The following is a 16,090-nucleotide window of genomic DNA, read 5'->3' as shown; positions in this document are numbered from 1 at the left end:
ACCCCCCCCCCCCCCTTCTCTCTCTCCCCCCTTTTTATAAATAGTGTATTCACATTGTGTTCATATTTTGCTGTAGATTCGATCGATCGATATGGATGCTCAATGATTAAATCCCTTTTTTCTTTTGTTTTTTTTCTTTCAAACTCTATCGACCAATCTTATCGATCGTAAGATGCATATATATATATATATATATATATATGCCTTTGACAAAAAAAAAAGATGCATATATATGCATGTTAAAGATTTGTCGGTCCGTTCTTGGCATTTTCCTTGTCTTTGAGCCATTTAGATTTAATTAGTTTTTTGTTTTTTGGGTAATCGAGTATCATTAACCAAGATTCAGACTAATTATGGGGTGAGAGATAGCTATGCGATTTGGATTATACATTCGCTCCCCACCCAAATTTGAAATTCGAATTCATGGCGAAACAAACGTTTTGCTTCCTATTTCACCAGTTTAGATATCCAAATTTGGGTTACAATAGAAACAACAAATACATTCTAATTAATGGCATGTAAAAACAATGTTATCTGGTTCTATATTGGATCTAAAACAAATATGATTAGAGACATGCGTAAATTTAATTTTTATTAATTTTATATGATTTAGCTTAAAATATTAAGATTTACAATCTTAATATAGTGACTGATCTAATTGATGATACTAATCTAAACGTGTCCATAGCTATAGAACACGTAAAAAGTTTGGTCTAAGAGTTATATAGAATCCTGTTTACGTTGCAGCAAAAATGGAATATGAGTGTTTAAATCTCAATTTGCAAGTAAATACTTTTCACTAAAAAAGCAAATATCAAATCATACTTTTCTGCTAATGAAATATACACACACGCTCATAGAACCTTCTTCGGTCCAATATTACACCTCGTACATATGAGTTTGAAATTGGTTCTAAAAGTTTTTTTAAAAAAAATTAATTATCTTTAATATAAAAAAACATGATATTTTTATTATCAAAATAAAATTATGATAGATGTGTTGGGATGGCGATTGTTGACGACGACAATACTCCGTCAATTCTACGATTCCAGATAAGTACCTGAAATAAAAGATTATTTTGTTGAGGCCTGTGAAACACAGTTTTCTTAAGTTCTATTTCCGTGTCACCTCTAAGATACAATGACCGTGTATTCGGAAGAAGCTTTCCAAATACCAAACGAATTCTGAGAGAGATATGAGCAAATATGTGAATGTTTTTTCCTCTAGAATATTTATTTTTATTTTTTTATATAGAATGAACTAAACCAATACATCTATTTATAGTAGATAAAAGAATCTCAAAATACAATCAATTTGATTTTCAAAATTTAAATTAGATTTTATTTTGATATTATTTCGATTGATATTTATCATATTTGATAGATTTTCTGCATCTTTGAAACTGATTTGATTTTCAAAATAAATCAAAAATATTCTGCAGATTTTCTATTAAAATTTCTAGAACTTTTCATGGACCGAACTTTTTACAGATTAGACCCATTTTTTATTCTATTAAATAAATTCAAATCCAAGATGTTAGCCACGTAATTTTAACTTACAACAAGTCACAATCAAACAACAACAATTTATCAATTAGAGGATATTTGCATAATTACTAATACTATTACTCGTGACTAAAACACGACTAATCATTATCGAATCATGTGATAAAAATCATTATATATAGTTCCCTAGGAATCTCTTAAACTTGTATATATCCCGTCTGATATATATATATATATATATACACACGTATCACGTATGTATATATTCATATAATTATATTGGTCCAATGACAACTCGAGCATGAATTTGAAATTGGGAAAAGTGCCTCGGGATAAGTTTTGTTTTCTTGGTGATTTTTATTTGTTATAAATAATATACGAACTTCAAAGAGAAGTCTCATTAATTAAAAAAAAAAAGGTTATTAATATGTAGAAGATTGGATTTGACATCGCTGAATTCAGAGGTCCATGTGAACTTTTGGGACCCATTTCATATTTATTGTCGATGCTCCATTTTCTTTTCTTCTTCATTTTGTTTTCTAAAAAATCTACGTTATTTATAACTTTTTTTTGTAACGAAACTCTCTTTTACAAAAATAAATAAATAAATAAATACAAATCCCTTTTATGTGTTAACTATTTATTTATCGCCTCTAAATTAACCGTTTCAAAAATTTTGAAAAAGAAAAACTCTAACGAGAAATAGATTTACATGATACTATAATAGATATTTGGACTAGTCATTACAAAAATAAAAATAAGTTTAATCTAAAAGCAAGATAATATAAAATTAATCCTAGTATATAGTAAAGATATTTAAAATATTTTAGCTGGATGAAGATCTATTGTATTGTGTACTTGGAGTCTTGGATTTGTGACATTATAATTTTTAGATGTATTAAAAACCTAATGATAACTAAAACCAAGATTAGGTGGTTCAAACGGTAAGGAAGGGAGTAAAGCTCATTCCCAATCCGGATTCGAGTCTCCACTTGGGGAGAGAAATATTTACATGGATTTTTCTGATTCGTTGGGAGATATAATCGGGTCAAATGTTCGGTGAACTTTCGGATTATAAAAAAAAATTAAAATAGTTAAATTGAAAGGAAATGAACTTCATTTACCATTGTTAAACCGGAAAATATCAATTTATTTATTTTTCTATAAAAAATATCAATTTATTTTTTTGTAATACAATACAATTTATTTAATGAATAATATAAAATTTTCGTGCATAAATCCCATCAGAATAGGAATCTAAAAATGGTATAATGAATACAAATTAACCATTTTATGTATTTTTATTTGCCTTTATTAGCAACTGAAACCCAATAATTATAACTGATAATTAAAACACTTTACGAAAAAGGACATAAAACATACGTGGATATCACATTATTATTATTTTTGTTAAACGATGTCACATTATTTTGCACGTTAAGGGTTTTATAGTTATGACTTTGCATGTAAAATGTGAACTACAATACAATTTTAAAACGGTGTCTTTGATTTCTCTAACGAATAAAACATTATATTTTTTTTATAACCATATACTAATCACGTGATTTGGTATTTGTTTTTCAACTGATCAATAACAACCATATACTAATTCACGTTTTCTTTTTCCCCACAAAAATCCTAAATCACGTTTATTTCGAATGCAATTTGATGTAATGCATTAAATAAGAAAAATAATGCAGTTTTTAAAATTAGTAAACAGTTTTTTAATCATTGACAAATTAATAAACTGTTAATGCTGTTTTTTTTATTACAGAAATTGATTAACATGCGATATCCTATCGTAAAAATAAAATAAAATAAAAAAGATATAATCACGCGATGAACAATAAGTATATCATAAGGAAAAAGAGCATTACTTTTTATAACCGTTTCAATTATAATTATTATAAATATTATAGGATTTAACAAAATATTTTACATAATAAAATTATGTTTTTTAAATTAACAGCTTAAATTTTTATTTTAAATTTTCATTGTTTTAAAATAAATATTTTTATTTATATTCTCTTAAAATTTTATTTATAACATAATTTTTTTCTTTAAATTATATTTTAATTTGGTTAAAAATGATCTATTTAAAAGAAAACAAATATACGAGACAAAAATATAAAAAAATCGCGTGAAAGAGCGCGTGGGGTCGGAACCAGCTGGAATGGGTGTGACGTCATACAGCTGCAGAACTGACACGAAGTGTGTTTTTGGACCGAAGCGGTCTTATAAGACCAACGCACATATTCCTCTTCAACGTGATTCCACCACACACGTACACACTTTTTTTTTTAAAATTTATTATTTTCATTTTTATAATATACATCTATATTGTTTTAAATTTAAATTATTTACGAATACTGCGTAAAATCTACAATAGTGTATGAAATAAATCTAATAATATGGCAAGTATTAAATGCAGCAGAACCTCCTTGCTTTACAAGTTTAAAAAGAATCATCTCGATTCTCGGATCCCATTTTTGGTATTAACAAATAAATTAATTCACACTTGCCCTCTAATATCCAATACATATATATATACACTAAAATTTATTTCTAAATTGCATGAGATTAGTTTCGTATGGACCATTAAAATTAATCTCCATTAGAGTTAATGATAGTTCAACCGGTAAAAAATGGCTATGTTTTGTCTCGAATGTAAAGTTTGTAAAGAGAACGTCTGATTCAAAGTAAATGACTAGTTTTTAATCCCGAAATTAATGTGAAATTTGATTTAGGATACCAAAAAAAAAAACTCCTAGCGAGAAATAAATGTGTGTAAAAATGTCAAGGATCAATCTCACTGATGGATGTGAAAAAGCTTTTGTTTTTCCAACCAAAGAATCAAATACGCAAATATACATGGATATAGTTGTATGTATAGACGGGAAATCTAACATATGTATGCACTGATGCATGACCTATCACGTGACCTCCTCTTTTTCACAGAGACAGAGATAGGATGAGACAGAAAGATGCCAACAAACAAAACCCCAATTCCAAGAGAGATGACTCTCTCTCTCTCTCTCTCTCTCTCTCTCTCTCTCTCTCTCTCTCTCTCTCTCTATCTATTTAAGAGACTTCTTTGTCTCTCTCAACTTTTGTGGAGGAGAGAAAGCGAGAGAACACAAACAGTAAGAGTTTCTATACACAGAGCCATATATACACAGGCCTCTACATACAGAGAGAGAAAGAGAGATCGCGTCTCTGTGTTCTTGAGCTCTCCTTTTCCTCTAGGGTTCTGGTGGGGTGTCTCAGAAACATTGTGTTATATAAAAAATAAATTTATAATAAAAAGTTTGTAGCTTTTATACAATTTATAATATATATATATATATAAAATAGCAAAAGAAATGCAACAGCACCTGATGCAGATGCAGCCCATGATGGCTGGTTACTACCCCAGCAATGTCACCTCTGATCATATCCAACAGGTTTCTTCTTCTCCTTCTTCTCCTCCTCCTCCTCTTCTTTCTTTATTCTCTCCTCCACTTTCCCTGCCTGTTTTCTTTTTATATTTTGTTCAACTATATTATACATGTTCTAGGATATGGTGTTTGGATTCTTAAAAGCAAAAGGATCATTTTTTTCTAAATTAAAAGAAAAAATACATGGAGGGTCGTTAATTTGCAAGCTACGGGGGTTTTATTTCTGATAAAAGGTCCCAATCTAAGAAAAGTTTTTGTTTTTATTATTAGGGTTTCCTTTTTTTTTAATATCCGTGATAGTTTTTCCTTTTCTTTGGGCATGAATAGTTAATTTTGGATTTGATGTTTGTGTTATGTATGTTGTGTGTGATGTCGGTCGGTTGGTGGGTGTTTGTTTATATGCTTTTGATTCTTGTTTTCTTTTTTCTTACAGAAAGCTTCTTCCGTTGCCATAGGTATTAGGGTTTCTCAGACTTTTCCTTTTTTTTAAAAAAAAAACGTTTTAGAAACATGGTTTTTGTCTAATCTCTCAGTAGAATCAACCGGTTTAGTTTTTTTTTAATAATTGGGTATTTTGAGCCGAGGCCGAGACTAATTACGGGTTCGGAAGTAAACCATGTGATTAAAATTTGCACTTCTCTCCCAAACTTGAGACTCGAATTAGGATGGGACATACGGTTTACGTCCTCGTTTCATCGGTTGAACTAACCGAATTGGGTATCAACTGGTTTAGTTGTTCCTAAAGAGCCCTAATCTTGTCTCTAAGATTGTTTGTGCACAGCCTCGAATGTTGTTACCACTTTGGTCGTTGATGTTATTTAAGACCGTGCTTATCTTCATACACCGACCGTACTTCAGATTAAATTCGTCAAGATTCGATCTTTCTTGTTCACGCCTTTCTGACAACAGAAGAGTGGTGAGCATGAGATTCTTCTTGCTCAAGTACCTTATGCAACACATCGACCATCGTTTGCTTACCTTTACTTAAACTTAGACTAACAAGTAAAGAATATATATATATACACACACATACACACGCTTTATCAAGAATACATGAACATGAGAAAACCGTATAGTTTATTCTTTAGAAAAACCCACAAAATCTCGTGAAATGGAATGATGTTTGTGCATCTACTTTGCATCTTGGTTAAAGGTCCAGGGATTTTCCGAGGTGCAATATACAGAAGCATTTATATATTCTGTGTGTGTAATCTCGTGGACCTTACAAGAGTGTGTAATCAACAGATGTCTTTTAGGGTTCCGTATATAGAGACTTATATATATATATATATATGGTTTGTGCTCAGTCCATGTGTTCCTCTTCCACAATCGACGTGGTCCATGGTCTGGTCCAATAGTTGTAATAACCAGTGTGGTCCTGTCCGAAATCTTTCCGAAGAAAATCTCGTCTTGCCTTTTGGTGATGCTTCGACATTTTTGTAATCTCGGAAACTACGGATTCTGTGAAGCAGATCCCGTGTCGTCGTCTTACTGTTTATGATATGTATATTGCTCTTGGCCACCAGTTTATAATACATATAAAGCGATTTGGATATCATAGTATATACGATTATACGTACATATATACAGTGCGAGTTCCTATGAAAACTAGAAATGGGCTGTTTTTTTTTCTAAGTATGATCATCAGATTGATCACTTATCTGTTCATATTGGTTGTCCGATTTGCAGTATCTCGACGAGAACAAGTCACTGATTCTGAAGATCGTTGAGTCTCAGAATTCGGGGAAGCTCAGCGAGTGCGCTGAGTAAGAACAAGCCTTAGTATTTTCGTCTTAAAACCCGAAATCGAAACGATGATATCAGCGTTAATCTGATCATATAATGTTTACAGGAACCAAGCAAGGCTTCAAAGGAACCTCATGTACTTGGCTGCAATTGCAGATTCTCAGCCTCAACCCCCGAGTGTGCATACCCAGGTACGAAAACGATTGAATTTTATACGACGATCTTGGACCGTGAATCCATCAGACCATATACTAAAATCAGAATACATATTTTGCACGCAGTATGCATCTGGTGGCGGGATGATGCAGCCAGGAGCCTCGCACTACTTGCAGAACCAGGCGGCGGCTCAGATGACGCCACAGGCTCTAATGGCGGGCCGCTCATCCAGTTTCTATACACAGAGCCATATACACCACGGTCAGCTCGGGATGAGTTCCAGCTCCGGTCTCCATATCTTGCAGGGCGAGGTGGGAACTTCCGGCGGAAGTGGAGGGTTCCCTGACTTCAGCAGCAGGGGGAAGCCTGAGATCGGAAACGGTGGTGGAGAAGGCAGGGGAGGAAGCTCCGGCGACGGGGGAGAGACCCTTTACTTGAAATCGACCGACGAAGGGAACTAAGAAGCGAAACGTCGTGTTTTTTCAGAAGCAGTTTGTAATAAAATGATCAAGCAAAGATTAGGGTTTATTGTGTTTAAGTTTTCTTGTGGAAGAAGCAAGTGATCGGATCTTGATGCAAGAACAAGAACTTTTTATCTTCGTCTTCTCTATATCTATTTTGTCTTCTAAATTTGATAGATCCATTTTGTGCTTTATAATATATATATATATATATATATATAGATATATAACACGTTTAGTAGTTAAATTGGGATGAACAAGTGAAACACAGAAATTCGTTTTTATCTATATAAATTATCAAGCAATTTAAATATCAAAAAAATTAATAGGATATGTTTCAATATTTGGAATTGTAAATATGTTTTTACGTATCAGAATTTTAAAATTTTAATTATGAAATCGAAATGTATTTTTTGATATGATTTTGTAACGGTTGGATTCCTCTTTTGAATGAAATTCATAGCCTTTCTATTGGACCCGGCCTGGCCCATGTGAGGCCCATTTTCAGCCTTCATTTAGAAGGCTCAACCGGAAAGCCCAATTGTGATTACTTGGGAAATGTTCACAAAAATATAGGAGAGGCAAGGAAGTTTAATTAATTATCTCATTCATTGTATAAATCTGATACTAATTAAAGTTTTCCTGTTTATTTAGTGAAACAAAATTTATCAACATTCCAAATTTATAAGATTGTTATATAATATTATACAAAAAATATTACCTCAAACTTGCAAAAATATATACAAATAAACCTTCAACTTGAAAAACTATCATTCAATCCCCGAACTTGTAACTTGTCACTGAATAAAACCTCAAACTTGCAAATTATTACTCTAATAAACCTTTGACCAGTTTGACCACAATTTCAGGCGATCGGAAATCTACGTATTAACGGATTGTTGATATCACCTTATACACGTTATCAATTTTAATTTAAAAAATGACATCAACAATCCGTCAATACGTGGATTTCTGATCGTTTGAAATTGTGGTCAAATCGGTCAAATGTTTATTAGAACAATAATTTGCAAGTTCGAGGTTTTATTCAGTGACAAGTTACAAGTTCGGGGATTGAATGATAATTTTTTAAGTTGAAGGTTTATTTGTATATATTTTTGCAAGTTGGAGGTTTTTTAGGAGTTTGAACCAAATATTTAATAGGTATTAATTCCTGTAGTTTTTTTTAGATTAAAATCAGTTTGAATTTCGAAAGAAAAATACAAGAGAGAGATGCCATATGCGATTAAATCAGAATAATTTAGTGAACATAAAATTTTCGTTAGCTAAGAAATTGAATTGTATTATAAATAAATCAACCATGGTAGTCATTTTGTGCGAGGTATATTGAAGAAAGATAAATTTTAATGTATGAAATGAATGGGTTTTAATAGCATTAGGAATTGGAACGAATAAAATATAGTATAAAAACTAAATAAATATAATAATTTTATAAATAATCAGATAAAAATTGCTATATGTTAATCCTAAAATCGTTAATAATATTTACTTGTTCCATGAAAAAAAGTGAAATATGATCCATAAATTAATTGAATTAATTTTGCCAAACAATCTATTCCAAAGAAATTAATATATCAAATTTTAATGGTACCGGATGTTCTTTTACATGATTCATGTTCCCAACATTTGGACTGGTTATTTTAATTTTTTATACATCAAAGTATTTTTCTGACGTGTCACCTTAAGAAAAAAAATAGTCTCTTTTCTGAGCAATTTTTTATTTTATCTTCTTGAAATGCCAAATGGAAAAAAAAACCCAAAAAGAAGATATGCTTTACCGGAAAAAAAACTCAAAAGTCAAACATTAAAGTCAAAGTCTTGATCCAACGGCTGAGAATACATGCGGAACACCAAATGACGACACGATTGCTTCTCTTCATAATTAAAAAAAAAAAGAATAGAAAGAAAAAACGGAAATGCAATAATATAATAAAACCCTACAGAAACAAAAAGGAAAAAGAAAAGATGAAAAAAATCCCTTATTCTCTATCTCTAGATTTTTTCTCTCTCTAAAAAGGAATGGAACCCAACGAAAGCCACCATCAACCACAGCAGCATCTCAGTTCTCCCTACTACTACCACCACCACCGCCCAACCACCGCCTCCACTGCCGGAGCCGTCGCCTCTTCAGCCGCTACAGTTCCGTCTAACAATGGCCTTTTTCCGCCTCCGCCGTCGAACGACGGGTCCTCCCTGGTGGTGTTCCCTCACTCGGTGCCGTCTTCGGCGGTGACGGTGCCGATGGAACCGACGAAGAGGAAGAGAGGGCGGCCGAGGAAGTACGGGACGCCGGAGCAAGCCCTAGCGGCGAAGAAAATGGCGTCTTCTGCGAGCAGTTCGTCTGCTAGGGCTAGGAGGGAAGCCGGAGGCGCGGTGTCGTCTTATTCTGCGTCGTCGAGAAAATCCCAGTTGGGTTCCTTAGGTTGGTACTCTCTCGAGAAAACCCTTTTGTTTACCTCGTCGAATTGTTAGTGAATTCGCTGTTATCGTTGCAAAGTTTCGATTTTTCTGGTGAAGTTAGGCGTTGTTGTTGCAAATGTTTCGAAATTTTGGTAAAAGTTTTGGCGTTATTGCCGATTTATCAGAGGTTTACCAAAATCTTACAAGTTCCGGTCAAATTTGATATCTGTGAGCGAGCTGATATCTTCTCGGTTTTGAATCTGATTCTTGTGCCTTTCACTTAGCCATGTTGCTGGAATTTGATGGCTTTTGTTTCTGTTCAAGAAGCCTTAATCTGAAACTGCTTATATGTGTGATCATTAAAATCTCCAAAATGCTTTTGCACATTGTGATTAAGCATCTATGAATCTTTCCGGTGGTTGATGCAGGAAAAACCGGGCAAAGCTTTACTCCACATATCGTTAATATAGCTCCTGGCGAGGTATGCATTCTTTGTCATGCCGGCAATTTTACGCATTTTATGATATATTCAAGAATCTTTAAATCTAATATAGCTTTCTAGGCCCTCTTTCAAGGTTAGGATTTGCCTAAACTTGCAGACTTATGGGGTTTTATGGCAGAGGAGTTTACAGGGCTCATATATGAAAGGGGCCATCTTTCTACTGATGCAAAGTGAATCGGAGAATAAATTAACTCTTTTTAATGTGTTTTATGGATGGATCTGATAGGATGTGGCCCAGAAAGTTGTGCTTTTTGCACAACAAAGCAAGCATGAACTATGTGTTCTTTCTGCATCAGGCACCATCTCGAACGCATCCTTGCATCAACCAGCTACATCAGGGGGCATCGTATCTTACGAGGTGGTTCCCTTGTTGCTATTTATTTTCTGTAAAAATTTTGTTCTTGATGCTATACTTTCAAAAGAATGGGTTATTGGGTATTATTCACCAAGCTATACTTTCAGAATTTTCATGTCTATTATACGTTATGCATTACCTCGCTAAAGCTAAGGACCCTTTCTTGAGACACGCTTGCTTTTGGGTTTTGAGTTGCATACAATGACTTGACGATTGCAAACTACTGTTGCATGATTTCTTTTTTTCAGGGTCAATACGAGATTGTCTCGCTGTGTGGATCTTTTGTTCGGGCAGAGCTGGGAAGCAAAACTGGTGGACTTAGTGTTTGTTTATCTGGTTCAGATGGTCGGATCATTGGTGGAGGGGTCGGGGGACATCTAAAGGCTGCCGGTCCAGTTCAGGTACAATTTCTCTGTAATGTTGTAGTTGCAGTTTTATGGAAGAACACACATATATGCGAGTGCTTTTGTATTAGATTATAAACCTACATGCCTTCTTTTCCATCTATCTGATGCACATATTCACGGGTCAGGCAGAATTGCCAACAAATAGTCTATCATATCACATCCTCTTGTATCAATCTCGCCATAAACGTTCTTGAAAACTGGATGTTGGAATCGATGATTAGTTTTTCTATGAATTTATAAGGATAAAACTTTTGATTTGGTTGATTCCCTTACTCGGGTTGCTTGTTCATTTGCCCAAACAACAGGTGATTCTCGGAACCTTTCAACTTGACAGAAAGAAGGAAACAAGCAGTGGAGTGAAAGGCGACGCGTCCAGCAGTGGAAACAGGCTACCATCTCCCACTGGCAATGCGACAATGCTTGGCATTGGTTTCCAGTCTGGTGGTATGGAATCATCAGGAAGACATGCCATGAGGGGGAATGATGATCATCATCATCAAGCTACCATGAGTGGAGGTCATTTCATGATGCAAGCACCCCATGGCATGCACATGACACATTCTCGGCCTTCCGAATGGGGCAACAGCTCTCATGATGGCAGGAGCAGTGCGGGTTATGATTTATCGGGTAAAGCTCACGACTTTTTTTTTACATCTGCATATATGAAGAAGCATTCTCTGGTATATCTTAATGAAACACTGATCCAAACACTGAACTGAGATATTTTCCGTCTAATGGATTCTGTTTTCGGGTGCATCTCTTTGCTTTTGCTTAACTGAACCAAATCTTTGATCAAACCCTATTAGGACTGTTTGACCCTCCTGTGGATTTGGCACTCTAAGGCTTCTTTGATTGACCTTGATTAAGGTATTTACAGGGAAGTACAAAAGTAGGGTTCCTCCTTTTGTGCACACCATATTACATATACATATATATATATATATATATCCTTTTCGAATCATCTGTTTAACCGAAAAGACGGGTAAAGATGCAATGAAATTCAGATGCCAGGAGCTGGTATTTTGTTCTTGAGCATTTGCCAGTACCCTAATCCATTATCTCAGTCTACTCCGCCATTTTTAAATGAACCCAGAAAGTGAAGATACTGTCCTGTGCAGGGCGGATGGAGTCGTCGGAAAACGGAGGAGAGTACGAGCAAATGAACGTTTAGGAGGGAGTGTTTATGATCCAGGGACTCGGCATTAGGGTTTTTAGATGGAAACCGGAGGAAGAACCAGAACCTGAAAGGGGGCTTTATGTTCATGTCTGAAGATAATCACCTCTTGGGAAACAGAACAGAACAGAACAGAACAGAACAGGTGATGGTTTTGTTCTTTGTTCTGTGTTAATATAACTTCAACACCCTTTACTGATTACAGCTGATCCTGCTTCTGTTTTATTCTTCTTCTCCCTTTCTTTTTTCTCCTCTTTATAATTTTGTTCATGTAAGCTTTCACCTTGTTATTTTGTTTATTAAAGGAAAATTCTCATTTATGAATATATATGTATGTATATATATATATATATTGTTTTTTTCTGCCGTAATAGGAAGAGGTACTTAAATACAGATTATCAAAACAAATAAATGAAAAGTAAAAGGAAATAGACTAATGAGAAATAAAATCAAAATCTAATAAGACAGATTAGGCATTAACAAAACGGTGATCATATATACGGGAGTTGAAAGAAATTGTCAAATTAATGTATTTACATGTCAAATTTCAAAATGATATATTTATATAATAGTAATCTATTTTGGTGGGATTTAAACTAAATTAAATAAATGTGAATTTCGTTGTTTTTATGTTACTCGGAAAGCTTGGTGCTTCAATAAATGTCATGTTGTTTCTTTGCCTTCTTTATACAGACAGATGGATTTTCTAAACGCGTGGAGCCTCACGCGCCCTTCATGGCAGCAGTATCTTGACTCTACGTACCATGTAAAAGGCAAACCACCTAGGTTTGTTTACATTCATCTCACATGCTTATTTTTTTTTGTTATAACGATGGAAAACCGTCTTCGATATTTCGGATCGGACACCGCAACGCCTCATAACCCGGAATTAATAGTCCAACGGATCAGACGAATGACACGTTATTGTGTACGGTAAACCCAACGACTCAACGTAACAGTCGGCAAGTCACGCCGAGTAGGTACGAGGTGACCGATTCAGAGAAAAGCTTGATATCAGGAGAAATCGAACCCGCCATCTGAGTTGGGACCTTCCCCTCACATGCTTATTTAATATATATATACATTAATGTATCCTATGAATCTAGGGTTAAACTGAGATATGCATGAATTTTCGTAATATACTCTTTCGTTATTATATTACCTGAAAGAGTGGAAAACGAATTCAGAATTTTGTGATAGATGATTGTCTTTTGTCATATGTATATATACATTTCCATAACAATTTGTGATGTAGAAAGTTAGAAACCAATTATTTCTGAGTATCCGTACACATTCATAATAGAAAACAAATTGTAAATCAATATATAAAAGTAAATAAAAGATGAAAGAAAAGGACAATGGCTACTAAATTCAGAGGAAGAGCACTGTCTATTGATTGCTCATCGTGTCATTTCAATGGTCACTTCAACTTCACCCCACTTGGCCCATTAGTCTCTCTCTTTCTCTCTCTCTCTCTCTCTCTCTCTCTCTCTCCGGCTATGAGTTCATCTTTTTCTACTGTGTGTAACTCTGAGTTCCCTTCTATGTTTCTCTCTCTCATCTCTGCTTCTTTTGGGTTGAAGGGCTAATTTATGTGCTGCTGATCTTATCAGCCTCATCTCTCTCTCTCTCTCTCTCTCTCTCTCCTCCATGCTCTTGCAGGCTTGCAGCTATATATGTGTCTCTTCATCCCCTAAAGTAGAAAACATGGCATAGAGAAACAAGAAGAAAGCAAAAAAAAAAGGAACAGAATCAACCCATATCTGTTCTTATTTCTCTTTTTTCAGGTTTATTCTCTCTTTGCCTCGCCATTTCTGGACATCCAGCTCTCTCTCTCTCTCTCTCTTTCTCTCTCTCTCTGTGTTTGGTTACGTTAAAGCACACAGCAATAGATCCAAGATCGAGCAAAAAGCCTATGCATCAAACACCCATCACTGGAAAACTCATGACCTTGCCCTAACTCGCTCTCCACAGATAAATAATTCCAGAAAAAAAAAGAACCCTAATTCCCTCAAACCACACTTCAAGAAAACCTAGACAGACAAATGCATACCTCCTCCCCCAGAATTTAAGACAAAAACAAGCCATGGACTTGATCCCTAACCATCCAGATAAAAACCCTAATCCGAAAACCACCAACATGATCACCACAGCAGCAGCATCTCCTTCTTCGTCGTCTTCCTCCTCCTCCTCCTTGAGCCGCTACGAAAACCAGAAACGCCGCGACTGGAACACCTTCTGCCAGTACCTTCGCAACCACCGTCCTCCCCTCTCTTCCCCCTCCTGCAGCGGCGCTCACGTCCTCGAATTCCTCCGGTACCTTCACACACACACACATACATGTGTATGTTTATATCTGTCAATATGGAAGTATTATTTTGATTCTTGTATAGGTACCTAGACCAGTTCGGGAAGACCAAAGTGCATCACCAGAGCTGTACCTTCTTCGGCCTGCCGAACCCACCGGCTCCATGCCCTTGCCCCCTAAGGCAAGCGTGGGGAAGCCTCGACGCTCTCATCGGCCGCCTGCGAGCCGCCTACGAGGAGAACGGTGGGCCCCCCGAGACCAACCCTTTTGGCGCACGCGCCGTCAGGATCTATCTACGTGAGGTTAGGGACTTTCAGGCCAAGGCGCGTGGGGTTAGCTACGATAAGAAGAGGAAGAGGGTTAATAAGCAGAAGGCATCACCGATGCAGTCGCAACCTCAAGGTCAGTCTGCCATGGCTAATTACTCCGGTCCGGCTATATGATCGGTATATATATGTATGGTTTATATGTATGTCCGTATCTATATACGTCTGTTGTGTTATGCTTACTTTGTGGCCTACGTTGTTGCTGTTGTTGTTGCTACTTACGAGGAATATATCTGAGTTTAAAAAAAAAGAATATTTTCTTTGGTGTTTGATCGCTCCTCGATTTTTATCGACTGGAAAGTTTTCGATCTCACTATATGGTTGAGAAAGTTTAGTTTAACATGAAAAACATGACAGAATCTTATCCATGGATCGTATGTTTATACGTATATGGACATGTATTTGTACGTATACGGAGTTTTCGGTATCTTTGTTTCTGAATAGAACACTATTGGGCATGAAATTATGGATGGATGGATGGATTCCAATACGTTTTCATGTATTCGATCACCATAGCATCTCGAGTATATAGAATTTGTGTGAGAATCTTAATCTTTTAAGTATTTCGATATTCGAGATGCTTAATTAAGATATAGAAACTCATGTATAGGTATATTAATTCTTCGACTTAATTATTTATTAAATATAGATTATGTGAAACTCTCAATTAAGAAATGGAATCTTTAGTGATGTTAGGAACCGAACCTCTATATGTCTCATGAAATGATGATAAGAGAATCAATCTTACCTCATTTGCTAGTGAATGCTGACATTCTCTTATGAATGTAATTAGGGTTTATATATATATAATATATATATACATGTTTCGGAAGTGAACTATATGTATGTGTAACGTTCGTTAATTATGATTTTGCACTACAAAAAAAAAACAACAACGAAATTGGTACGACAATTATTTCGTGACCAAATCTCTGTTCGTTTGTTTTTTTTTTAGGGTTGATTTCATAACTGTTGCAGTGGTCATTGATGTTTGATATGTGCAATTATGAGCTTACATGTATATACAGACTTGATAACAACTGATTAAATTATATAATAATGACATTCACTTATTATTTAATCTGACTCGATTAATGGGTTTACTTTGCAGTTCATAGTAAATAGATATACATGGAAATGATTAAATTAACATCTTAATAAATATCTTTTAAATTGTTTGGACTTTCGAATTATATTTTGTTCCAAAAATAAAAGGTGTCTATGGAGTCTGAATAACATAATATGTGCATATATATATATATATATATATATATATATATATATATATATATAGA

The 16,090-nt window shown here is 34.8% G+C and overlaps 3 protein-coding genes across 4 annotated transcripts; all 3 read left to right on the top strand.

The window, feature by feature from the left end:
• The first annotated feature begins 4,604 nt into the window (after window positions 1-4,604).
• LOC104802838 (GRF1-interacting factor 1-like) lies at window positions 4,605-7,474 on the top strand. The gene is made up of 4 exons (XM_010526622.2): window positions 4,605-4,948; window positions 6,632-6,708; window positions 6,795-6,879; window positions 6,970-7,474. The coding sequence occupies exons 1-4, from the start codon at window positions 4,868-4,870 to the stop codon at window positions 7,303-7,305; spliced, it is 579 nt and encodes a 192-aa protein (XP_010524924.1). The 5' UTR covers window positions 4,605-4,867; the 3' UTR covers window positions 7,306-7,474.
• Window positions 7,475-9,267: 1,793 nt separating this feature from the next.
• Window positions 9,268-12,460, top strand: LOC104802836 (AT-hook motif nuclear-localized protein 14-like). 2 transcript variants are annotated; one of them, XM_010526620.2, is made up of 7 exons: window positions 9,268-9,745; window positions 10,152-10,204; window positions 10,452-10,583; window positions 10,829-10,981; window positions 11,293-11,614; window positions 11,794-11,854; window positions 12,106-12,460. In XM_010526620.2, the coding sequence occupies exons 1-6, from the start codon at window positions 9,343-9,345 to the stop codon at window positions 11,826-11,828; spliced, it is 1,098 nt and encodes a 365-aa protein (XP_010524922.1). In that variant the 5' UTR covers window positions 9,268-9,342; the 3' UTR covers window positions 11,829-11,854; window positions 12,106-12,460. The 2 variants fall into 2 exon arrangements, with proteins under 2 accessions (XP_010524922.1, XP_010524921.1); XM_010526619.2 differs by lacking the exon at window positions 11,794-11,854 and having other exon boundaries at window positions 9,269-9,745.
• A 1,171-nt stretch (window positions 12,461-13,631) lies between these two features.
• Window positions 13,632-15,050, top strand: LOC104802835 (protein LIGHT-DEPENDENT SHORT HYPOCOTYLS 1). The gene is made up of 2 exons (XM_010526618.2): window positions 13,632-14,477; window positions 14,555-15,050. The coding sequence occupies exons 1-2, from the start codon at window positions 14,248-14,250 to the stop codon at window positions 14,910-14,912; spliced, it is 588 nt and encodes a 195-aa protein (XP_010524920.1). The 5' UTR covers window positions 13,632-14,247; the 3' UTR covers window positions 14,913-15,050.
• Window positions 15,051-16,090: the final 1,040 nt, after the last annotated feature.

This window comes from Tarenaya hassleriana, unplaced genomic scaffold, assembly GCF_000463585.1.
Source record: "Tarenaya hassleriana unplaced genomic scaffold, ASM46358v1 Cleome8, whole genome shotgun sequence".
Taxonomy (NCBI): domain Eukaryota; kingdom Viridiplantae; phylum Streptophyta; class Magnoliopsida; order Brassicales; family Cleomaceae; genus Tarenaya; species Tarenaya hassleriana.
Note: the sequence above shows the minus strand (reverse complement) of the source record. Positions and strands in the feature narration are given on the sequence as shown.

Coding starts and splice junctions, on each gene's coding strand:
- LOC104802838 (XM_010526622.2), top strand. CDS start 4,868: ATGCAACAGCACCTGATGCAGATGCAGCCCATGATGGCTGGTTACTAC. Junction 4,949..6,631: donor CCTCTGATCATATCCAACAG/GTTTCTTCTTCT, acceptor TCCGATTTGCAG/TATCTCGACGAGAACAAGTC. Junction 6,880..6,969: donor CCCCGAGTGTGCATACCCAG/GTACGAAAACGA, acceptor TTTTGCACGCAG/TATGCATCTGGTGGCGGGAT.
- LOC104802836 (XM_010526619.2), top strand. CDS start 9,343: ATGGAACCCAACGAAAGCCACCATCAACCACAGCAGCATCTCAGTTCT. Junction 9,746..10,151: donor ATCCCAGTTGGGTTCCTTAG/GTTGGTACTCTC, acceptor TGGTTGATGCAG/GAAAAACCGGGCAAAGCTTT. Junction 10,584..10,828: donor GGGGCATCGTATCTTACGAG/GTGGTTCCCTTG, acceptor TCTTTTTTTCAG/GGTCAATACGAGATTGTCTC.
- LOC104802835 (XM_010526618.2), top strand. CDS start 14,248: ATGGACTTGATCCCTAACCATCCAGATAAAAACCCTAATCCGAAAACC. Junction 14,478..14,554: donor CACGTCCTCGAATTCCTCCG/GTACCTTCACAC, acceptor ATTCTTGTATAG/GTACCTAGACCAGTTCGGGA.